At 40.8% G+C, this 26436-nt stretch overlaps 1 protein-coding gene across 3 annotated transcripts in view; it reads left to right on the forward strand.

The window, feature by feature from the left end:
- Cped1 (cadherin-like and PC-esterase domain containing 1) overlaps nt 1-26436 on the forward strand; it is a 272944-nt gene that overhangs the window by 71493 nt on the left and 175015 nt on the right. For all 3 annotated transcript variants that reach the window (XM_039108608.2, XM_002729287.6, XM_039108607.2), the window contains exon 4: nt 6138-6213. In XM_039108608.2, coding sequence (XP_038964536.1) covers nt 6138-6213 — 76 coding nt within the window. The remainder of the gene's footprint in view (nt 1-6137; nt 6214-26436) is intronic.

The raw sequence follows: 26436 nt of genomic DNA on the forward strand, positions 1-26436 counted from the left end.
ATATTGAACCATCTCTCCTGGCTGTCTTGTATGTTTTAAGAACGCAAGGATCCCATATAACTGTGGGAAAGTTAGTGTAGCAGGAGAAGGTAGAAATGTTCTTGGAATGGGATCTTATATGTGACCTGGGGACCCTTTTAATGACCAAAGATTTTGTCCTTGGTGAAGTGGTGGGTTGATGGGGGATTTTGAGTAGAGGGCCAACAGGAATCTCATTACAGTTTTACCGGCTCTCCTCTGGCAGCTATATTGAAGTAAACACTTCAGAAACAATGAGCCAATGGAGGAAGCCAGTTTCTGCAATGATTCACCAGGATGAGGGTGAATTGGACTAGCTTTACGGCAACCGGGGTGGCGATAGAAATGAGAGATAATAGCCTATCGTGACTGCCCTCTGAAAGACTCAACAAGCAGCTGAAGGAGTCAGATGCAGATACTTACACCCAACCAATGGACAGAGCTGCTGACCCTTGTGGTTGAATTAGGGAAAAGCTGGAAGAAGCTGAGGAGGAAGGCGACCCTACAGGAAGGCCAGCAGTCTCCACTAATGTGGACCCCAGATATTTCTCAGACACTGAGCCACCAATCAGGTAGCATACACCAGCTGATATGAGGCCCCCAAACACATATACAGCAGAAGTCTGCCTGGTCAGGGCTCAGTCAAAGGAGATGCACCTAACCCTCAAAGAGGCCGTGGGAAGTTGGGAGGTCTGCTTGGGTTGGGGTAGGGAGTGGCGACATCTTGGAGACAGGGGTGGGAGGAGGGGGGTGAAGTCTGAACTGTAAAAAAATCACAGAAATAAGTATATAATAAATAAATACATAAATATATAAATGAATGAATGAGAGATAATGAATGAGAGATAACAGTAGCTAACTCTTGTGAGGTTTTACTGTGCACCAATCGCATCCTGAGCATTCCCGTCTACATTGGTGCTCTCTCTTTACAGCAGAGGGGACAGTAGCACACCGAGGCTGTCAGTTCTCTAAGGCCTCTTAGTAATAAAAGAACTAATAAGGATCCACACTCAGGAAGTCTGATTTCAAATGCCTGTTTTCTCAGAAAACCTTTCAAATCAAGTCCTCAAGCACTGTTCTGACCGTGTAACCCAATGAGAATTCTGAAAGAAAACACGGATTGACTCCACTTGGAAAGAAAAAGTAATCTGAAGCCTTATGAGCCGTGACTTATGTACGCCACGTATTCGAGACAGAATTGCTTTCACGTGTGTTGGGGTTGTCGCGGACTTGTCAACCACTTTGGCGTGAAGGAGGGCACCTGAGTAGATTAGGATTATGAATTAAAACTGCAATTTCAGTAGTCGGTGAAAATAATCACGAGATTTTTGAGCAACCAGACAATGAATGAATGAGTGAGTGAATGGCCTGAAGGGTAGAAACATGGATTTAAAAGGGGGTCTATCCATGAGACTCTGTGAAGGGAGGCCACTGTGTGATGTAACTCGGCAGTTTTTAACTGGAGTTCTCATCTCGCGTAGCTGGGTGCTAGTGTTACAGAAGCAATGGAGCTCATTCCCAGCTTCGAATGTTTGTGGGATTAGCAGTCACTGAGACCAGATGCTGATTTCAGTGTTTGCAGCACTGGGAAGTTTTGTCATGGCCCTTACCGCGAAGCACGCAGGACATTTCCTTGTTACTCTCATGGAATGATGATAGTGTCTGGAAGACAGAAGAGAAAGACATTTCTTTCTTTCACTAGCTGGGACTCCTAGTTTTGTTCTGCTTTTGGTTTTGGTTTTGTTTTTCTGACATTAGTTATTTTCATCGCTGATGACCTTGAATAGCCTTCGGAGAAGGTCTAAACCCTGACAGAATAAGAGGCATGATCGTCTCTGTCGATAGAACAGCAGAAAGAATATTCTGTAAGCCCCAGTGCAGCGTTCTTGTTACTCTTCATTGTACAATGACCAGAAAAAATATTTCCCATCTAATTCTTTTATTTTTAAGGAGTCCCAGTTTAAATGTTCATGCTCTTTAATTAGATAACAATGTTGCAAGGGCTTTATTTTTCTAACTTTACATGTTTCATGTAATGGTTTTGCTTTTATTTGAATGAACAATGCCTCAAAAGTCAGGCCTTTGACTCTTTCTTTTGCTTGTACGTGTGTGTGTGTGTGTGTGTGTGTGTGTGTGTGTGTGTGCACATGCACATGAGTGTTTGTGTGTGTATCTGTGTGCATGCATGTTATCAAGTTTGTGTGCATGTATCTGTGCACGCCTATGGAGACCTGAAGTAGAAGTTTCGTGTCTTTCTCAGTAGCTCTCAGTTTTATTTATTGTGAAAAGTCACTTTCTGAATCCAGAGTTCTCTAATTCCAGATAGTCTAGCTGGCCATCTTGCCTCAAGGAATGGGTCTCTGCATGCCCAGCGCTGAGATTACAGGAAGGCTGCCACATCAGCATGGCCTTTGGCATGGGGATCTGACCTCTGCTTATCTATTGAGTCACTCTCCAGGCCTGGCTTTTACATTTGCTTATGATAATTTGCATTAGAAACAATTCAGGCACATGAATTACAGAGTAAATTTATAGAGACATACTTGCTATTTGAAATCTTTTAAAAATACACATTTCTGTCTTCTCAATTGTATCTTTAAGAACTATTTCAGTAGTGAATGGCTTTACCATTTTATATATACTTTCTCATTTGTGAAGTGTTTTTTATGCTAAGGAAAGAAAAAAGCAGGGGTTGGGGATTTAGCTCAGCGGTAGAGCGCTTGCCTAGGAAGCGCAAGGCCCTGGGTTCGGTCCCCAGCTCCGAAAAAAAAAGAACCAAAAAAAAAAAAAAAAAAAAGGAAAGAAAAAAGCAGTCATTTCTCACATCCCCCCTCTCTATATATGTATATATGCATATATATATGCAAAATATATGTATATGGAGCATTTAACCTCATACAAGATATAGACACATATACCCACACATTAACATGCATACACATAGACACACACATGTGCATGTCTGCACACAAATGCCCACAAGCAAGAGCAAAAGTCTTATTAAAATGAGTTTTGAGTGATAATGGTATTAATTCTAGCAAACATAATATCTACTTGTTGATATTGGTAGTGGACATGTACGAAAGGGAGCACTGGGGTATACAAGAGACTTGGGGTATATGAGAGACTTCTTTAACTTCTGCTCTATTTTTTAGTGAACCCAAAACTGTTATTTAAAAAAAAATAATGGTTATTAACTGGTTGAGATATATTTCCATCAGCAACGCACTTAAGTTGGAGAATCAGTGTGACCCCTTGAGCCCACGTATAAGTGTCTGGTATAGTGGCATGCCCTTGATAGCCAACTGGTTTACACTAATTGGTGAGCTATTGGCCAATGAGATACCTTGTATCAAAGAAGGTGAATGGCATCAAGTTAGCTCTTTTACCTCCACATACATGGACGTACATGTGCATGTGCACTGTTCCTCCCACTAACATCTGCCCACACATGAATACACACACACACACACACACACACACACACACACACACACACACACACACACACTAAAAATACAATTAAAAAGTAAATGTTATTAAGAGTGTTGTTGCAGTGTTATACTGGAGAAGCTTATCATTTAAGTTAGTTAACTCAGATAAAACTCCTTGGGCAATATTCCAGTTGGTAATGATGCAAGTCCTCCATGTTTTGTAATACACACTAGAACAAAATTCACCTGGATGCAAGAGGGCACTGTTAGCTTCAGCAGTCAAATATGTGACGTAATTGATTTGCAACAACTGTGTGGTACATGGTGTGCTAATGGTTCACTTCCTTTGCTGAGTTGACCAGTTTCAACTCTCAGTTTTGTGTTCATGTCCAGAGGAGAAGGGACATGGCATTTTGGTGTTGTGTGTCATCACAGTCGCATGTCCCCAGAGTTACATTGGTTGCAAGTTTGAATGCAGAAGTCACTCTCCCGAGGATGCACTGAAAGGGAATCATTAGGTGGGTGAGAGCAGGATAAAAGCCAGAACTGCACTGTTCTGCCTTGACTTCACTTGCCTTTGGGGAGTGTGGTCTTTGCATGCAGTCTTTCTGATACGTTAGTTCGTGAGAAGTCACCGCTCTGAGAAGACACATCACTGTCTGTCCACTCTCTGTCTGAAATCTGTGCTAGTGTACTCTGCCTTTGTAGTGGACCCACTCGTTCTTGGGACCCACTTGTGCAGTTATAGTGTCCTTTGGATCTGGGAGTCTTCCGTTGCCTCCTAATAGGGCAGGAGGAGAAGACGGAGCCAGGGTTCTAAGCTTCCACAGTAGCCACCCATGCGTTCTGAGACCTTTAGAAGGTTGGAATGGACATGGGCTCGTCCATGATCCTTAATGATGCTTCTCTAGTGGGTTTTCACTTTCCGGTTCCTTCCTTCACCAAACACTCTATTAAAAGTTGTTAGCAACTGAATGATTTTTGCCTTGCATAAGGAAAAATGTCTCCATTTATTGCCGTTTGAATCTGCACAATCTCATAAAGATGCTACATGTGCAACTTAGAACAAAAAATAAGTAAATAAAAGCGAAAATTTCTCTTACAGATTCTTCATGCTTTTGCAGTCGCCTGCCTGTTCCTCCAGCTTATCTTAAGACTTCTAAAGTGCTGAGCCAGAGGCTTAGGAAAGCTGTCCTTGCCTTACACTTAGTCTCTAGACTTACCCATTTTTGAATTTGAGAAACGTAGACAGCCCTATAACTGTAAGTGTTCCACACTGCCAGCTTTCCCTGGATTTCTAGAGCAAAACACGTGGTAGACTTGCGCATCCCCATAGACTCTGCCCAGAACACAGTGTTTAGGAAGGAAAGCCACCTTGCCAAGGCACAGCATAGGTCTGCTTACAGGACCCGGACTGGGGCTTGTTCTCCCTGGAGCTATACTTAGGCAACAGAGAGTCTGCTGAGTAAATGAGTAAGTTAATACAATTCCAAGTGTCAGGGAAGATTTAATCAGACTGGGCCAAAGCACTTTAAATGATTCATTAGGAAAAAGCTACATCTTATTATAGAATTGATCAAAGTGCGACTTAGATACCCAAGGCCCTACATACTTTATTGTACAAGTGGAGAAATTGAGAACAAACAAGCAAACCAGGCTCGAGGTTAGGGTTCTGTCAAGTGCAGAATTAGTACTGCAGCTAGGCCTTTCCCCCTGTTTTCTCCAACACAGTTGAGTTTTGTCTAGTCACGCCATCAGGATGTGTTGAAGAAACTCTAATACTTTATTGGGAGAGAGGGAGTTAGTTTGAAAATAACCAATAACGCCTCAAGAATAAATCTGATCTTCGAGCAAATTTAAATAGATTCCTCTCTCTCTCTCTCTCTCTCTCTCTCTCTCTCTCTCTCTCTCTCTCTCTCTCTCTTTCTCTCTTTAGCAAGGTTTAACCATATTTGGTTTTGGTTTGGGGATGTAGTTGATGTAGGTAATTAATCAAACCGTAAATTTACAAGAGGAGAGGGTGAAACTTGTTGGAATAGGTGCTCTTCTTAAAATGGTTGAAACAACAATGCCCTTCATTATGGAGTAAAGATGAAGTAAAGACTGTGTGTGAGATAATGGGACTGGCCAGGCATGGACTGAAAATTTGAGTGGCCCAGGTCACCATGGCCTCTGGAACTCCATTGTGCGTCTTTCTAGTCTCTTAGCAGTATTTTTGCCATGTGCAACTGTGAAGCTATGTCACTATACTTGGCATAAGTATGTCTTTTTATATCTAGCACATATGATGGTTTTGAAATAAAAAGGTTTCCCGAGTTATTCCCAGATATTTTGAAGCTGTCTGAGGGCCATTTTTTATTTTATGTAATCAAAGCCGCCAATTTGTCATTCTTGATTCAAGAGTTCACTTACAGATTTTTTTTTAACTGTGGATGTGGCTACAGCAGATGATGATTAATATCTACCACTATCTATATATTTATGTATGTATCTGTGTACCTATGCATCTGTATCTATCTATGTATCTTTGTACCTATGTATCTATCAATCTATTTATATCTATCTCTCTCTTTTTCTTTCTATCTATCTATCTATCTATCTATCTATCTATCTATCTACCTATCTCTTTCTTTGGTGTTGTCATTCGTGAACACCTAAATCACTAAAATCTTTTCATTCTTTCAGGTGAATGTGTTACCAGAAATACAGCCTCAGCTTTGCAGAAAAGAAGGCTTGTGTGAAATAATCAGAAGATTTCCAGGTAATCTTTAGTTTGCTTCTTTATGCATGAGGTGTCTGACATCCGTAGGCTACTGTACATAAGTAGCAATTAACAAGGCCTCATTGCAGCATCTCCAACACCCCTTCTATCAACCCCATCCCCCACATCGCCCCTAATGCCCAGGCATTGGCAATAGGAAGGCCCTGATAATATCTCACATTAGCACAACGGGCACTTTGTCTTTGGGTTTTTCCCTCTGAGCTCTTAGGCATCTGTTTTTATTTGTCTTATCTGCTTCTTCTTGAAGTAATTCTGCCGTAATTTAAAAATATTTTTTGTGGTGGTTCCTAGTTATCCATCACTTGAAGTTTTACCAGGATTTATGATTGCGTCATTGTGCTAGGGTTGGTTTGGTTTTGACTTTTGATTGGTCCACTTGACACAGGCCAGGGTCAACAGGAAAAAGGGAAAGTTAAACTGAGGGGGAAAAAATTCCATCAGATTGGCCTGTAGGCAAAACTGTGGTGCCTTTTCTTCCTTAACATTTGATGTGACCCAGACCACTGTTAGCTAGTGCCAGCATGGGCTAAGTGGTTCTGGTTTATATAAGAAAGTAGACTGAACACAGACAGCAAGCCAGTAAGAAGCACCCCTCTGTGGCCTCTGCTTCCGTACCCTCCTTCAGTTCTTGCCCTGACTTCCCTGTAGCTGTGAGGCAAAACAAACATTCTCCTCTCGAGTTGCTTTTGGTCATGGTGTCTTATCACAGCGATAGGAAGCAAACTAGAGCAGTTATTCTGTTGAAAAAAAAATTTGGTTTTTTTTCCCCTCTCTAAAATCTTCAAAGTGGGTTTAAGGCAGGGCACTCAACGAAGACATTACATCTTGACTGTATCAGGAATTTGGGAGAAAAATCACTACCTCCAGTTTCTGCACAGTTGCCCCAGAGAAAAAGACATCAGAAGGGAAGTGGGCCACTAGAGATGAAATAAGTCTTCACAGATAAAATTATAGCCTGCTTTAGCGCTCAGTGGTGAGAGTACCTCAGATTTCTTGTTTAATACCCATTAATGCTTGTGCCCTTAGGAGGTGTTTTACCACGTAATTAAAATTTAGATCTGCATGACTTCATTTCTGCATTTATTAATTTATGACAGAATCAGAAACCATGGCGTACTGTCACCCATTGGCTTCTCCATGGGTTGAGATTCTGCCTCCCGCCAAACATCAGCCACGGGCATGTCCTGATGTACTGACAGCAGTCTCCTCTCTCTAATTCACTTACTTGAAATTAAAATGTAAACGAATCAGTAATCTTCCTTTAGATTTAAGACACGTTTCTAAAATAAATAGTGCGTGAATTTTTCCTGTTTGTGTTGTTTCATACCACACTCAAGGCTGACTCGTACACCCTAGTCCTTTAATTTTATTCCTTTCAGCTAAAGCCTGGTTCGCTCAGCCTGGCCTCAAACACTCTGGGTAGCCAGGTCTGTCCTTGAATTTCTGATTCCGCTGCTTCTAACTCCAACGTGCTTCAGGTTGAAGGTGCATGCCATCACCGCTGACTGGAAATCCCCTTCCCACCGCACTTCTCCTGCACGGACGGGGACTTGAACCAGAGCCTTGTGCGTGCTAAGAAAGCATTTGACCACTTAGCTATAGATCTCGATAGCTTACGATTTTATGACGCTATAATGTGGGTCTGTGGAGACGACTCAGTCAGTAAATTGTTTGTCCTGTAAGCACGAAGACCTGAGTTTGAACCCCAATAGCAAGGTCTTAACAATTCAGTAAGCCCCAGGTACAATCACAGACTGTCTCAAAAACTAGGGTAGAGACAGACGGCGGAGGACACTTGAGGTTGCCCTCTGTCCTCCATACACAGGTGCACATGCATGCACACACCCCTGTGCAGACATATAAACGCTGAAATAATAGAATAATAGACAAAGAAGATAATGCTCTTCCGGGCTGAGTAAAAGCAATATTTCCACTACTAAATATTAATAAATCCCAGAGTCCCTTCTGATAAGATAATCCCCACCACCAAATTGTCTGCATTTTGAACAGAGCTTACAGGTTTTAAAGCAGTTTTGTTTTTTGTTCTGTTTCCTGCTGTAATTTATATGTAAGAATGTTTGATTCAGAACAAAAGCCTTTAGTGTCATGGAAAACAGAGGGCAGTACAGCAGTGAAATTCGAGCAGCCTCTGTAGTATGTATGCACGCACACACACGCACACACACATACACATACAGACACATACACACACATACACACACATACACATACACACACACACTCACACACACATACACACAGACTCACACACACATATACACACACACACCCACATACACACACATGCACACACTCACACACACATACACACACATACATACATACACACACATACACACACATACATATATACATATATATACACACACATGCACATACATTTATGTATTCCTCAAGAAAGTCTGATATGTTACCTTTTTCCTTGCTTCTATAGAATTAGGAAGCTTTTTCTGCCTTTTTCAGTTTGGAAATCAGTTTACTCTGAAGAACACCACCAATTCTAGAAATATTTAACCCTTTTTGCTCTCTCTCTATCTTTTTTATATGCTAATTTTCTATTTATCTCTGTGAATAACAGTACAGTTTTGTGGGATAACTTCTACCACGTTATCGTTCTCGAACGGAAGGTAATTTTCTTAAGTGTCTTGCTTTAAAAATAACGTACCTACAGCAGACATTTGTGATTAGAATTTCATGAACAGTAGCTTTTGTCGTACTCTTTTTCTATGAATACACAAAACATAGTAAAAACTTGTTCACAAAGTGGAACTAATTGGTTTACTGTGAATGTTGAATTTTTAGTAGCAGACTTGGTAAATAACTGTAGTACTGTAGTGTACGGGATCATTCAAGGGGTGAGGTGGGCTGAGGACAGTGATGTTTCTATCTCTAATCCCTGGACCCAGCAGACAAGGCAAGATTGTGACGTCCAGGCCACCTGGGTTCCACATCAACACACTGTCTCAAGAGAAATCCAGGGAAATAAGATAACGCGTATGAAACATTTACCCTCTGCTGAGCCAGCTGGGTTTCGGGGGACAGCATCAAACCTAAGGGACACACAGAGTGGGTCACAAACAAAATGAATAAACTCATACAAGGTGGAGGAGGGGGAGAAAGACAGATTCGTACGAGAGAAGGGTTTGCCAGAATGGTAAGGAGGTTGGTGAGGAAAGTGGTTGGTATATATTACATACGTCAAAAGATCACGAGAATAAGATGGTGCCTATGAAACATTTAGCGTGGTGCTCGCAATAGAACAGAGCTCATTAAGCAACTATAATTTTTGGAGGGAAAACAAACATAGAAAAACAAAATTAAACATAATGCTATGTAAGAGAGGTATTTTTGTTTAAGGTCAAAATAGCCTGTACTGTTTTAGACCATGTTTTACTTAGAGGCTAATAAAAGTTTAAAATTAGAGTCTTTCAGGTCTGTCTTTAGTTAGCAATGTGAATTACTTCATTTTGTGGGAATTTTTTTTTTTTTTGGTTTTGGTTTTGTTTTTAAATCTATGAGTACAGATTATAAGGCCTATAGGCCTATTTCATAATTTAGTTTTTAAAATCAGGTGGAATATATATATATATATGTATATATATATATATATATAAGCTTTCCCATGTATATATACTGATTTAAAAAATAAATCTAGCTGTATATTATATCTAATACATATGCTTAATAGTGGCTGGACTATTCTATTTCTGAAAACTGGAGCAACAACCTCACATTATTTAAATTTCTTTCTCTTCTTATGATTGATTATGACAAGAATTTTATGTTCCTCTGAAAAACTGTGATAGTTGTGAGCTACTTCACAGCTCACAAGACACCTGCCACACTTTACTGGATAGTGTCGGATGCTATAAAATGCCTAATCAGAAACAAATGGAGTTGGTATTTGCAGCGTTAATGGTAGTTAGCACTGCCCAGCATTTGAGCCTCCTCACCAAACCCTATTCACCGCGCATGGCCAGGTGACACCTATAAATGCCCTGGTTTGCATCAGGAGAGGAACTTTGGACTTCATAGATTTCCTGACAGGTGATGAGCTCGATTGGTAGAGTGGTAGCTTACAAGCATGAAGCTTAGGTTTAGTCCCTGGCACTACATAAACACAGGCATAGTGGTACTTGCCTGTAATCCCAGAGGTGGAGGCAGGAAGCAGAAAGTTCAAGGTCATCTTTGACTATGTAAGGAATTCACCTGGGTCACCTTAGACACAAAACAAAGCTTTCCCTCTTGACATCCCAGAATGAGATGTCATTTCTATCTTCTGAGATTATCGTTTAAATAAATACCTTTTAAAAAAAGTTTGGAAGAAAATTTATATATATATATATACACATATATATGTATATGTATATGTGTATATATATATGTCTGTGAAATGTGCCAAAATATAAAAGATGCATGGATGGGCAAGCGTTGCCATCAGTTTCAGGGAATCCATGACAAGTTCTCACTCTACATATTCAGTGTGCAATCCAGGGTGACTTGTGTAACATAGCTTTGCTTCTGTATATCAAGGTTGGAAGTAGGCAGTAACGTTGTAAGAGCCCATGATTCCACGGAGACTTGCAGTCTTAGGCTTTGTCTTCAAAAATACATCCAGATCAAGATGCCAAGAAGGGATGTACTTGGGACCCAGGCAAGTGAAACAGGACAAAGTTTTGGCTGGAGCAGTAGTTTGGTCAGAGATAAGGAGTAAAGCTCACACATTGTGTCTCTTCCCCAGCCAGTGCGTACCTGACCTTAGACTTGTGACTCACTTGGGAGAACATACACCCATGGAAAGTTTTCTGGCTAGTGAAGAGATTTATTTTTGTCATGCCATTTAATACTTTGCCTTTTGTGGGGGGAAAGTTTTTATAGTATTTGCTTGGCTCAAACTTGTTGTCTGTGCTTTTTATGACATTTCCTTTTTTTTTTTTTTTTTGGATAGGAAGAATTGCTTTCCCATATTTGCACTACAAAAACATTAACATAAGAGGGCTGTTCTGCGGGATCAGGGTTGTTTTTGTTCTTAGTGTAGCAACGCCATCCAAGGAACCCTGGTTCAGAGTGTGCCAAGGTTTTTGTTTTGTTTTGAGTATTATTCGTTCTTTCAAGTAGTTTTATCTTAGGTCTAAGCCCTGGCTTTTGTAAGGAATTTTAAAAGGAGACCAAGATGTCCACTCAGAGACAACACTTGGATCATTTTAGGACCTACATCCTCATTGCTTTTTAGTAACTTTACCAAAAGTAATGAGAAAATAGAAAAGAAAAGAAAGGAAGGTAAACTATAATAAAGGCATTGATTACATGCAAACAAGATGCAGCTTTTTAAAAATTCTAATTATTAGTTATGAGATAAAAAAATCTATCATTTATATAACATAATTGAAGTTAGTTTTTAATATTGACTCATGATATATATGTACGAAGTATACTCCAGGTCTAATATTTCCAAGGTTTGCTTGTTCTTGAATCCTGACACTTTTCTTTGTGTTTTCTGTGAGCTTCCTGATGCTTTTTTCACTCCAAAACCCCTTGCATTCTATGTTACCCTGGATTACACTCCTGACACAAGACACTTCCCCTTAAGTACAAATATCACTTCTTTAGTATGACTTGAGCAAAGTGAGAGCAGAAAGTAGGCTGACAGAAACAGGTCATACTCAACTACACCCTTACTCCAGGTAGTCTTGTAGCGTGTAATTATTAAAAAACACTGCACACTAAGTTTGGCTATGAGCCGACACCTTGCTCTCGCCACCCCGTGGGGAGCCATGAGCAGCGGTCTCCACAGGTTCCATTGGTTAGCTGCTTCTAAAACACTCATAGCTTCCCAGGCCATCCCTCCCCTGCAGTTAGCCTGCTGAGACTGGCTGCCTCTGGCTCTAAACCCCTAGTCCCCTATAATGAAAACTCCGGAGGCTTGTAATTTACCAGCCAGATTCATAACAGTAAATCCTCAACTCCCCAAATGCCCACATGAGAACTCAAAGCTCAATTAATGTTGATACAAGCTGCATACCTAGATGGGACAAATGTGCCCTACATTGTTCTATTGTCCTTCTACGACATCCATAGCTCCCTGTGGCTATTTCAGGTCACATGGATCTGGTTCATCTTCTTCCTCCAACTTCTCCCTGTCTGTCTCTGTCTCCACCCTCTCTTAAACTTTCAGCTCCGCCTCCTTTTCCACTGCTCAATCACAGACTCTAGCTTATACGGCTAATTAAGATTCCACCTGACTTCACCTGGGTACAGACAGAGTCTCTTAACTATATTTGCATTTTTATAAAAGACATTCACAAACTCGGTGAATGTCCATTTGGAAGAACCTCTGGAAATACCTTGGAATTCCCGCTCAGTATCTCCCTGGCCACCCATCTTCAAAGCTTGCAGGAACCATCTACGTCTTCCTTCCATTTGCTTCTCTACAAGGACTGAGGTTCCTTGAAGGCAGAACTGTACTTCAGTACTAAACTTTAGTACAAGATCATCATCCCTAGTATGGATGAGTTGACTCATCTTTATCGTTAACCTGACGGGAGGTCTGTGAGGATGTTTTAAGGAAGGCTTTACTAAGTAGGCAAGATCCACTCTGTATGTGGTGTCACTGTCTCCCAGCTGGGACTCCATCCTGAATGAGGAGAAGAAAGCCAAGATGAGAGCTGGACACTAGCATTTGTCTCTTTGTTTCCTTACCGTGGGTGCAGTGTGACCGGTGACCTCACACTCCTGCTGTTACCCCATAGACTGTACCCTTAAACTGACAGCCAAAGTAAACCTGTCCCTCTTAAGTTGTGTTTGTGAGGACTTTTGCAACAGCCATGGGAGAAGGCAGTAACACAACGTAATCATTACTACCATTTTGAAATGTTAAAGATTAACGAAAACAGAAAGGTTGTTAGTGGAGAGTGTTGGAGTAAGGGGAGGAGAGTCCTACCAATCATCAGAGGGGCCTGTCGGTGCACAGACTGACTTACCCACTCACTCACTGTGACATAAGTGTTGATCTAATGCTACAGGTCAGAAACCAAGAGCCAGAGAAGTAGGGAAGGCATCTCATCCCTTGACGTTGCAGCCATTTTTAATAAGACATTTGCAGCTACAGAATAACTTGAGAAGTCTTAGATTTCTATCCACGTGTACTCTGGAGAGCTATAAACAAATCTTATGCAGCAGAAGAAGGTCTTCCTACCTCACTGCTCTGAAAACCAAACGAAAGCAAAAACAAACACAACAACAACAACAACAACAACAACAACAACAACAACAACGAAAACTAAACAGACAAATCGAGTCCTTTCTCAGGTTGTTGGTTGGCCTTTATGTAGGCAAGGTGGAGATGGGTGAGCGCTTCTCTCAGGCAGGCTTGCAGTTTGTCCTGTCTTCAGATGTGTTCTCATTGTTTCATTCGAGGGGCGTCTAAGTGCTGACAGCCTAATGATGGAGCAGGAAATCAATGGCGAGAAGCCTCTCTCTATTTCTCCAAGGATTCTTCTGTTCTTCTCATAGGTTAGTTCCCCAGGCAGTTTCTTCATTTCAGTGATTCTGCCTTCAAGCCAGAGGAAATAAATCTGGCTAACTGTTGTGTTTCTTTTATGCATATGTCATACAAAAGAGCATGAGGATGTGTGAGAACAGCTACTAATCCTAGACCAGAAAGGAAGAGACTTTGTCTGGATTGCAGTGGATTTTGGTGGATATTTTTTATTTAGCTCTAAACACTGAAAAAAAAAATAGAAGCAATACCCTAAAGTTTCAGAGGAAGAAACGTAGTTGTTTTGACTAATATTCAGACCTTTTTCTGTTTTTTTTTTCTTTTACCTTTTCTTCCTTTTTCTCTGTGGCCCTAGGGATGCCTCCCTGGTCTCTCTTCCTTAGAACACCTATTCTTTATGCCTTTGTTTTACCTAGATCACACCAGAAAATACATTTTCTCTTTTCCTATGCATTACCAACACTTACTATTTCTTATATCCTTTAGGGATTTGTCATTTAGTGCAACTTTGTCAGCTACTCTGTCCTAAAAGGATTAACAGGAACACAAAGGGTTTGGTTGCTAACTAGTAAATCTTAAGTAGATATGCATTTAGGGACAAAATTACAAGATCTCCCCCCACCTCTTTTTGAGCAGGTGATGGCTCATATCTACTGTTGTGTGTAGGTTTGCTACCCTGCTTTAAGCTCTGTGCAGATTGCACTACCAGCCCTGCCCAGGTTCTCTCAGATCCATGAATGAAAGACACACACAGATATTAGCTTATTTTTATTTTGCTTTAGCTCAATGATCGGGCTCTTCTAAGCCTTCCTTGGTTATCGCACCCTTCTTTTCACTTCCAGTTCAACACCCTAAATCTGCCCTTAGCTTAGTTATGCTACTGCAGGCTGAGTCAGAGAAGTGGCCAATGGCCTCTCCATCTTAGATCTCACAAGATCGGTGGCTTTTCTCCCTCCAAAGCATGGCAAATCTCCTTCTCTCAGGATTCTCTCAGGGCCTGTGGGGCCCTGGAAGTCCCGCCTCTTTCCCTTTGCCCAGCAATTGGCCCCTAGCATCTTCAGTGAACAATCAAGAACCAATTAGGGAACAGGACCTTAGCATCAGAACCACTCTCTACATCTACTCCTAGTTTAGAAATGTGGATTCTTCTGTATCTCCAACCTGAGTGATCATGGTCTATGTACCAGCCTAATCAATACTATGCCTAAGAGAATAGCTTCTGTTAGTAGTTGGTTAGATGCTATTTTGTTAGTACTTAGAGAGCAAAGTACCACAGACTGCAAGGTTTAAGCTACAGGAATTTATTACTCCAACTTCTGGAAACATGTCCGCAATTACTGTGTCAACTTGTGTGGATTCTTGTGAGGCTTCTCCTCCACTTACAAATGCTGTGTCCTCAGATGGTCTTTTACATCTGTATTCTCATTTCCTCTTCTTATGACACCAGCACATTACATTAGAGCAATGGTTCTCAATCTGTGGGTTTTGATCCCTTTGTGGGTCAAATGAACTTTTCACAGAGGTTACCTAAGACCACCTGCATATTAGGTATTTACATTATGATTTATAACAATAAAAAATCACAGCTATGAAAAAGCAACAAAGACAAGTTTATGGTTGGCGGTCACCACAACATGAGGAACTATATCAAAGGGTTGCGGCATTAAAAAGGTTGAGAACTAGTGTATTACAGGCTATCCTAATGGACTTATTAGCTCTTAATTATACCCCAAAAGGAGTTATTTCCAAACCTAGTAATGTCCCTGGTTAAGACTTAAACCTGCATATTTTAAGGGAGAAGGATATGGACTCATAGTGGACAAGTCAGGGGCATCGTGATTGGTCATTGGTCATTGCTTTGAATCTACATCAGTGAGGACATAAAGGAAAGTAGCATTTGGCAGACAGAAACAACAGGTATTGTTACATGATCGGTAAATGTGTTTTGCTGGTTATGGTAAAGTTCACAGAAGTCTTCAGACAGAATGAACACCAAGTCATTTGAAAGGGTGGAAATGGCATTCCTTCCTACATCTCAGCAGCGAGAGTTAGATTCTATTCACAGGCTACGTAGCCGGCCTGTGCGGACTGACAAGGATACCTGTCTTTCTGGATCATGTAAAGTTATAAACATCAAGTTCAGGCCTCACACAAACATTCTCTGAACTTGCTTCTCTTTATGGGGCTAATCTGATATTTTATTTCGTGCCGATATTCTGTCTTCCTTCAAATATATAGTTTGTGGCCTGGAGAAATGGCTCAAAGGTTTAGTGGCTTAGATGGTTTTTCCAGAGGATTCCCATTCTATTTCTAGCACTCACATGGCCATTCACCATAGACTGTAATTCTCTTGTCTGTAGGGAAGCCGGTTGGTCATTTATTTGGTTAATAGTTGATGTGGGAGAGCCCAGGAGGTGAGAAGAAGTACGGTCCCTGGGCAAGTGGTCCTGAGTTGCATAAGAAAGAAGTCTAAGCAAGCCAAGAGGAGCAAGCCAAAAAGCACCAGTCCTCCATTGTCTCTGCATCATTTCCTTGTTCCAGGTTCCTGCCTGGATTTCCTGCCCCAGTTTTCCTAAGTGATGGAGTATGACCTGAGAAGTAAGAGGAAATAAGCCTTTTCCTTCCCAAGTTGCTTTTGGTCATGGTATTTTATCACAGCAATAAAACAGACCCCTAGTACTTTATGCAAACTGTCAGGCACAGCGGTATATGCCCGCGATCCCAAGACTAGGATGGATGAAATAGGATCCACAGAGCTTTCTGGTGAGCCAGCTTAAACCCAGTGAGAAGCTCAGGTCCAATGAGTGATCCTGTCTCAAAACTGATAGAGGGAGAGGGAGACATGGGACACACACACACACACACACACACACACACACACACACACACACACAGAGAGAAAGAGAGAGAGAGAGAGGGACACATACACACAAACACGTATTCACACAGACAGATGCACACACACAAACACATGCACATACATATGCATACACACACATACACACAAACACATGCACATACACATGCATACACAAGCACACATATACACAAACACATGCACATACACATGCATGCATAAGCATACACACACATACACACAAACACATGCACATACACATGCATACACAAGCATACACACACATAGACACATACATGCACACACATGCATACACACATGCACACACACAAACACATGCATTCGCATACACAAACACACACACACACACACACACACACACACACAAGAGGGTGGGAGGGGGTCAATAGTTTTGGGAGATATATGATGTTGGATTTCAAGTCAAGCACTCCCCCAACCTTCTTCTGGTGGTAAAGACAAATATTTTTCTCTCAATATTTTGCAACGGTTATGGAAGAAAACAGTCTTAATAATTTTGAGGTGTTCGAGGGTTCACTCATTTTCACAGCCATCCAGAACACGACACTGACTTGACTTGAACATGTTACCATTGTTATAAAATAACAGTCCGTTAACGTGAGGCGTTCGCTGACGTGTGCATGGCTTCCTCTGTATGTTGTACAGCACAGAAGGAGATCATGTCTGTTAAGACTCACCTCTAGAACATCACACTGTAGGACGTATGTATAATAAGACACATTTATTTGGTCTCTTCCAACACATTACACTGAAAAAATAATCTTGATAGAGACTGAAAGTGAAAGTCGCAGCACAGCAGAAGGAAAATGAAACGCGTGCAGATTCCTATGCAGAATCAGTATCTTTCATCCTGAGCTGAAGTTGTGATTAGAAAGGACACCTGTCCTGGCAGAAATGTAATTAACTGAATAATACAGTAGCTGTGAAAGAAATTTTCCCCTTTAATGATGGGGCAGACATGCTCCTGTTTGCGAGAGAAGCACAGACTCTATTTATCATACAGCAAACATCTTTCAAACCCTGTGATTCATTGCCTTTATAACTTTTGAGACTATTTTCTAAAACTACTTCTAGCGCCATCTAGTGGCAAAATTGGGGGATGTTCTCTTTTCCTCTTTTCCTCCATTTTTACTAAAGGCCTTGGTAGAAAAGGAGCAGGGAGCCCACTGTCAGTTCATATGCAAATGTATAGCATTCAAGGGGGTCACCTTGCCTCAGAATGACAAAGCAAGAATTCACCCATATTAAGTGAGGGGACCTTTTCGGCTTAAGTGTCTCACCCAACCTTTTTTGTGAGAATGCAAGCCCTGACTTCAATTCTAGCCCACAGGGAGTCAGGAGTCCTAGGATCCAGAGGGAGAGGCCTCTTTCAGTGTTCACCCAGCTGCTAAGAAAATCTATGGAAAATAGTTCCATTTGCCCCTCTTTTAGACTTATAAAGTGGAACGATTTTATTGATTTTTTTCCTGCTTCACACAGTTGTTATAAAAATTCTTCATACAGCAAGCTTTATTATAAATCTGTACACGTAGCATATAAGGTGTCTTAGCTACTGTTCTATTGATGTGAGGAGACACCACAACCAGGGCAACTTGTATAATAAAGCATTTAATTTAGGACTGGCTGACAATGTCAGCAATTTTAGTCAAGGATCATCATGGCTGGGAGTATGGTGGCATGCAGGCAGACAGGGTGTTGAGAGCTTACATCCTAATCCACAGACAGGCAGGGAGGCAGACAGAGAGGAGAGAAAGAGCCAGAGACAGAGAAAGAGACAGACAGGCTTTTATACCTCCAATAAGGCCACACCTCGTAATCCCTCCCAAACTGGTCCATTGACTGTGGACCAACCATTCAAATGCATAACATATGGGGACCATTTTCATTCAAACGACCACATAAGGCATTGTTTCTGTGTTGTTTAAGATATCCACAAGCTGATTTGTAAAGGAAACCTGAGGGAGGCTTTTAGCTTCCCACAATGAACTAAAGCATTCTCTCTTCACACGCATAGACATGCTACATATACATACATTTCTCTCACATATACATATGTGTGTATGTGTGTATATGTGAGAGCAGTAAGCATAGACATCAATAAGTTAGTAGTAACAGAATTATTATGAGGCTTGTTTTAAACATAAACTGGTAGGACTTTATAAGGCCTCATATGCCAGGATAATTTTATAGATAAGCTGCCCTAAAAAAAAATAAGACATAGCATTAAATTTTTACTTATGCATCAGACACAGACCATATCTATCCCCTCTTTGACCTCACATAATTATTTATGGAGTAAATACATTCATGATCCGATCCATATCACCCTACTGCACCATCATACCAGATTTTTAGGCTGATTATAATATCCAAACTAAGGAAGAATTTATTTGGAAGACACTATTATGTCTGGGCCTAATAATAAATTACATCTGGTCACTCTGGTTTTATTATTTCATCCTATAACATAATCCTCTTGACTCAGTGCTCATTGATATCAGCCACTGAGTGGTGCAATGTGTCCTTACAATAGGCAGAAGATGGTTATTTTTTTGTTAGGAAACTCAACAGCAGACCAGAATTGCTAGGCTCCGGAGAGAAAACTCTCCTGTCCTCACTATTTGCTAGTAAGCCACCTTGTAGGGTCCCCTTCGTACTTTCTCCTGTCACACCTTTCCTTGTGCGACTGTACTTGAGTCAACTGCCCGAGCTATCAATAGCTCTGCTAAGCACAAGGAAAGCCTATCATGGGAGGCTTCATACAGTAGTCACACACTTTGGGTCAGGGGTGAGGGGTCAAGGGTGAGTCTCACAGGAGCTTCAGGTCTGGGTTTCTCGAGTATAATGGTACCACCTTCCTGGGCTACTTACAAAAGTCCTAGAATTAGTTACTTTGGCATCTTATAGTTGTTTTTCTGTTTTTTTTTTTTTTTTTTTTTTTTTTCTTTCCAGAGCTGAGGACCGAACCAGGGCCTTGTCCTTGCTAGGCAAGCGCTCTACCACTGAGCTAAATCCCTGACCACTTTGGCATCTTATAGTTGTTGTTGTTGTTGGTGGCTTTTTTTTTCTGGCTTTTACTGGAGGATTCCATGGTGTCATTTAGAATTAACTGATTGTGCTGTCAAACTGTGCTGTGTTTTTGAAAAGCACAAATGTAAGAGGCCGCATAAGTGGCTCTGAGTGGAGCCAAATTGTGTTTTAGAGGAAGTGTATGAATTGGCAGAATGAATGGTTTGTAAAAATTGTTTTTAGGGGTGGAGGTTGCTTCGAATTGATTATGAGCTACTACCGGGTAGTGGAGTGTGCACCAAGGGCCAGGCCTCTTATGTGTAAATCCCATCCTGGCCACCTAATAGCCCAGCACCCTTAGGTGAGTTTCTTACCTTCTCTTTGCTTTAATTTTCTGTCTAGAACAGAGGGAAGACCACAGTTTTCTAGCCGAGGTTTGTCTTGTTCTTACTGTTTATTTTCTAGGCAAGATCTCACTAGGTATCCTTGTGGCCTAAGTTCATTTTATGGCCTGGACCGGCCTTGAGCTTGCAGAGAACCTCCTGCCTTCGTTCATTGAATTCTAGGATTATGAGCCTACACCACCAACCTTAGTACAAAGCTTTTAGGAGGATAGACCAGGGTCACATCTTTAAATTACTTGGAGTTCTGCATGTTATGTGTGCAGAATGCGAAGTTCATGGCCGTTAGATGTTTTTCTTTACTATCTTGCTAAGAGCTTGTCTTGGTCAGTGTTCCAATTCTGTGAAGAAACATCATGACCAAGACAATTCGTATAAAAGAAAGCATTCAATTGGCGGGTTGCTTGCAGATCCAGAGAGTTAGTCCATTATCATGGGTGGGGGTGGGGGGTTATGGTGGGAATAGGGCAGAATTGATAGCCCTGGAGAAAAAAGCTGAGATCTACATCCTCTTTTACAGACAGATAGAGAAGAGTGGGATTTGGTAACTTCACAGCTCACTTCAAGTTGGCATACTTCTTCCAACAGGGCCACACCTCCTAATTCTTCTAATCCTTCTCAAACAGTTCCATGACATCATAACTAAGCATTCAAACATATGCGCCAATGGGGGACATTCTTACTGAAACCACCACTGTGATCGAGTTTTATTTTTATTACTGTGATAAAAAATTATAAAAATGAAAAAAGCTTCTATTACTGTTGACCCAAGACAACACATGGAAGAAGGTTTATTTGTCTCACAATTCAAGGATAAGGTTCATACTGTGAAGAAGTCAAGTCAGAAACTTAAAGATCACGTTTATAATCAAGAGAAAAAGTAACAAACCCATGGGTCTTTGCTCACTTGCTTGCTTGTTCTAGGCTAGCTTTCTTCCCTCTCATACTACTCAGGACTACCTGACTAAAGAATGGTGCTGCCTGCAGTAGGTTGGGTCTTCTTCTATGACTTAGCAATCAGGGCAGGTCCCCTAAAATCATGCCCATAACCCAATCTGATTTTGTTAATTCCTCAATTAAGACTCTCTTCCTAGGTAATTCTAGATTGTGCCAAGTAGAGAATTAAATCGATACCAGATAGCTAGTCTAGCCAATTGGTAAGTTTGAGGTTCAGTGAGAAACCTTGTCTCAAAAAACAAGACAGAAAATGATAAAAGACACCCATATGAATAGATATGGATAAACACCTCCATATACACATAAACATATGTATGCTCTAGAACTGTGTTCTTCAACCTGTGGCAACCCCTTTGGCAAACCTCTACCTCTAAAAAAAATATTTACATTATGATTCATAACAGGAAAATTACAGTTATGAAGTAGAACAAAAAATAATTTGATGGTTGGAGTCACTACATCTGTATTAAAGGGTCACCGTAGTAGGAAGGATGAAAACACTGGTCTAGAGAGGAGTCCACAGAATACAAAACACCGCACTGAAAGTTCCCCTTTTATTGTATGTCATCCTGCTATGTGGCACTCCTATTGCTATCTACCCCATTTTAATTTAAGGGTGGTCCTTTGCTGGTAGACCTCACGCACAGTTCTTCGAGTCAAGCCCACACACATTGGAGTACTAGTAGGGCAGACATTCCACATAAACACTCCGACGCCCCAGTAAATAATCACCAGATGACAGCTCAGCATCTCTCACTGACCACAGACTGTAAAAAAGGGGACAAAGTTGGGAAATAGGTTCTCTCTCTGTCTCTGTCTCTCTGTCTCTCTGTCTCTCTGTCTCTCTGTCTCTCTGTCTCTCTGTCTCTCTGTCTCTCTGTCTCTCCGTCTCTCTGTCTCTCTCTCTCTCTCTCTCTCTCTCTCTCTCTCTCTCTCGGTCTGTCTGTCTCTCTGCCTGTCACTCCCCCTTTTGATGTCAGAATTAGGTGTGCTTAATATCACTGAATTGTAACAGGGCCACAATTGGACTCAACACATTTCTCTAGAACGGAGTGGAGCTACTTGGCTCCACTTACTTTTCGAGTACGAAGCCATCACTATTTATGACTCAGTAATCCAAATATTGCAGGCACAGGAATGTTTACTCTGCCTCTAAATAGAATTACTAAGAAAGATGATGTGTTTAAGTAAACTGGATCTGTTCATCTATCTTCGGTTCCCTGTTTTGCAAACGCTTCAGTTTCTTTACCGTGCTCCTCCACCCAGCATGGGTCGGTCTACAGCCAGTTTTAGATCAGTGCTGTGTCGTTTAAGAGAAAGAGCCTTCAACTATAATCATAGCCAGCTATAACATGCAAGGTACAATCCACAAAATGATATTTAAAATGTCCCAATTACACAATGTATTTGTAAACCTACAGTAGCCAAGAGCAAAAGGATATAGAGTGCCAAGGTGCCACCGGGACTAAAGTATACTGAGAAATTTTTAAAGTGATTTGGGAAAGAAAAGTTAGATTGAGGGACAGACAAGAGCGCTGAGTAAGGAACCACCTTCTGAGAGAAACCAGCAGCAGCTGCAGGATGCTGGGCAAGCGCCTCGGAAGCAGGGCGGAAAGCCCGAACTGCAGATCATTTGATGGATAATGGTAGCCACGGACCTCTGCCACGTTTCACCTTAGAGCCATGAAATTGAATGAGCACTCTTACTTCTCAGAATCCTTATAGACATTTCACGTGCGTTTTCTCTAAATCCAGTTTTGCTGGCCTGCTAGTGACCTCCAACTTCTTTTGGGAAGAGTACCCCAAGCCCTCGAGCTGAGGAACCTGACTCCAGCCACAGGGGAACTGAGCCAGGGTGGCAGGGGGGCCAGACCAAAACAACCCTTTGAGAAAGCTGAGGTCACGTTGATTGGGCAAGCAAAGTAAAACAGCCTCTTCCTACATCATCTCTAATCCCAAAGACCTTGTAGGGTAGTTTGGATTAAAACAAACAAACACAAACAAACAAACAAACAAACAAAAAAAACCCAACTTTATTTGTAAGGTGATAAGGTTGAAAAAAAAAGATATTGAAGGAAGATTTAGGATCACTCAACCCACAACATTTGTTTATTCATTGACTGATTAATTGATTGATTGACCTGGGGGAGAAACAAGCCACATTACACATGTGTAGGTCAGGGCACATAATGCTCTCCCCAGTGTTCTCCTTTAAGGTTCCAGGGATTAAACCCAAGTCTTCATATTTGGCAGCAAGCACCTTTGTGTTTTGAACTGTCTGTCTCACTGTCCCCCATCACAAAACAAAATTCTGCCAAATTCTTCATATAAAAGCCTCTAATTTCCTTGATAGTTCCCTCTAATTCACTAAAACACCATTTTTCCCAGTCACTCCCTTCATGGAACTTTTTGTACACTCTTCTCTTTCCAGCTCACCTTTATAAAGTAATCAATTGATATTCACTCCTTATGCCAGGGTATAATAAAGACTCACTTTCTAAGTCAACATCATTTCTTCATTAGGTGAGGAACAAAAAGAGGAAACCCAGTATTTTTAATAGATTTTTTTCTTTGCTACTAGCCATCTTGAATTCTTTCTGCCACTTCTAAATTGATTCTTAAACTCACCATCTCCTGGCTGGAATCTATTGTGATAAGAAATAATGTTGAATTTTCTTTTCATGACTCCTGGCCACTGAGTGTTATTAGGACTCTCTGGGCTTTTTAAATCAATGACTGTATAACCCTCATTTATTGAAGATGGCTGGAATAATATTGAATGTCACAATTTTTTTCTTCAGGATATTTAAAAATAAATAGCAAAATTCATTTTATATACTATTTATTTATTTATTTTTTTACTATCAGTTTTTTCTCAGTCATCTAAGTAGGAGCTCAAGTTTGGGGTTTCGTAAAGAGTTTGCTTTACAGGGATGTTCTGGTTTGCATTATTTTCTGCTGTTGCCAAAAATACAATGACAAAAAAACAGAAAGAGGGAAGAAAAGGGTTCACACTGCTTACGCTTCTAGGCCACAGTTCATCAATGAGGGAAGTCAGGACAGGGACTCAAGCAGAAACCTGGAGGTACAAAATGAAGCAGAGGCCATGGAATAAAGCTACTACTGGCTTGCTCCTTGATTGTGCTCATTTACCTTTCTTTAAAAAATAAAATCCTCGACTCACCTGCCTAAGGATGGTAGAGCCCATCATTTAGCAGTCAGGATACTGCCCCTCAGTCATGCTCACTGTCTGATGCAGCAAATTCTCTAGTCAAGGTTCCCTCTTCCCAGTTGACTCTAGGTTGTGTCAGCTTGACAATAAAAAGTAACTAGCACAAGGGAGATGCAAAGAAGCAAGGTTAAATGGGACCCTACCTTGCCAGGCGCGCCTCAGAGGCAGGAAGCCCACGAAATCAAGGTTAGCCTTGCTACAGAGTGAGTTTAAGCAAATTTGTAAGGCCTGTGTTGGAATAACAAATGAGAAGGAGAGCTGGGATGTAGCTCAGCTGAGGAGTGTGTGACAAGCACACAAGGGACACTCGAGCCACAAAACTGAACTTAAAAGCCAGGCTTTGGATGTGGCAAATCTACGAATACTATTACAGTAATTTAATGTATATAGAATATATACATTATAATTATATATATAATATATATAATATATTGTAATATCTAATACATTATGTATAATCTTGCCAGTACAGGAGATGAACAGTTTCTGAGGAAGATTTGCAAAGTATCTGTATAGAAATATTTGTTTTATTTCATTAATTAGCTTAAATGCTCACATTCTTTGTGGAGAAGAAATAGTAACATGAAAGTTAATAATTCAGATAAGGAAAGAAAGAACTGACATTTTGGATTGCCTGATTAACATTTTTAAAGAGCAGCTCCCACCACGTTTGCGGCATGGAGTTTGGTTAATTCTTTGGTGATGTACAAGACACAAAACAACAGAAGTTCTAGGCTAATGGTCCTCTTCACTCTCGAAGGCTGAAAACCTCGAGCCCAGTTCAGAAAGTCAGGCTACAGTGTGGCTGGCTTCAGCCACGTGTCCGCAGTCTTCCGTCGGCTAGAATCCACTCCTGTCTTCCGATGCCAAACGGTCAAACTTAAGTTCTACAGACTCCAATCACACTGCTGGCTGATGGCCAGGAAGACCCTCAGAATCACACAGTCGTTCCGTACTCGTTTGCCTTCCTGGAGTGTTCCACACTGGTTACCTATTTCTGTCATGTAAGTCCCCATCTCCCATGAGACTTCATTTAATCAACTCTTGCAAGTCTCTGTGTCTTCTATATTCTTATCCTCGGATTCAAAGATCACGGAAATCTTGCTATCATAAAAATAAACTTGGCTCAAATATAATATCTTTGTTTGCAAACAATATACAAATCGAGAAGCTACTTGATAGTAACACTGTATACTTTAAGATATTAAAATATGATGTAAAAATTACAGGGAAATACCCTGTGGATTTACTATCTAGACCATGTTAATGCCTGGTTTCATTTAAATAGCAACCATTACTCCCACCCAGTGTTTGTATCCTACATTTAAGTTATCATTGACTACACTACATTTAAACGGAATTTATAATTACTGTTGCAGATTCTAGTAAGCCATTAATTATTCTGATGCAAATTAAATCAATACTATTTCATGGTTTGTTCCAGAAAATGTGTCCTGAGGGAAATGGTTTGATATTAATAAAGTGATTAACTTCTTTTACAGCAGGTGGATTTGGGCATCTATTTTATTGTCATATTTATTGGACTCTTATGTATTAATATTTGGGGGAAGCTGTGTTTCAAATTGTTATTAATGACATTCATTAATTTATATTAAATTATTCATCTTGGGCTTTGCTGGAGTAGTCAAGCATTTTCTTTTTCTTAAAAAAATTTTTTTTTGTCTTCTGAAAAACTCATGTAGAAAAACATCAGAGGAAAATTAAGCTGCCATAAAATAATAAAACAATCTTTCATGCTGTTTGGTCATTGCAGTGAAATCAGAGGGCAAGGAAATTGAAGTGGTAGTCTAGACACAGCTTTTATTACCACGGAAAATGAGCAGAATTCAAGGTTCTTATGTTGTCATGGTCAAAACATAGAGGAGTCCATGGGGAAAATTGGTTTTGTAGAACTGTGTGACTTTGACACTTCCACTGAGAAAGAACTGAATGAAGGGCACTTACAGCTTGCATTTGCTGAACGCTTGATAGGCGTGTGATTGATGGATTGATCAGTTGGCGGGGCTTTTGTACAATGACTACTCCTTCAAAGCACGTTGCTGTGTCATTGAACTGGTCATTTCTTTTACTTTTGGTTGTAAGCCTAGCCTTTAATGGCTGAGCCATCTCTCCAGCCTGAGCTGGTCATTTCTAAGGGACAAATTGTGTCTCCACTTACTATAGGGCA

This window comes from Rattus norvegicus, chromosome 4 (assembly GCF_036323735.1).
Source record: "Rattus norvegicus strain BN/NHsdMcwi chromosome 4, GRCr8, whole genome shotgun sequence".
In the NCBI taxonomy this organism is placed as follows: domain Eukaryota; kingdom Metazoa; phylum Chordata; class Mammalia; order Rodentia; family Muridae; genus Rattus; species Rattus norvegicus.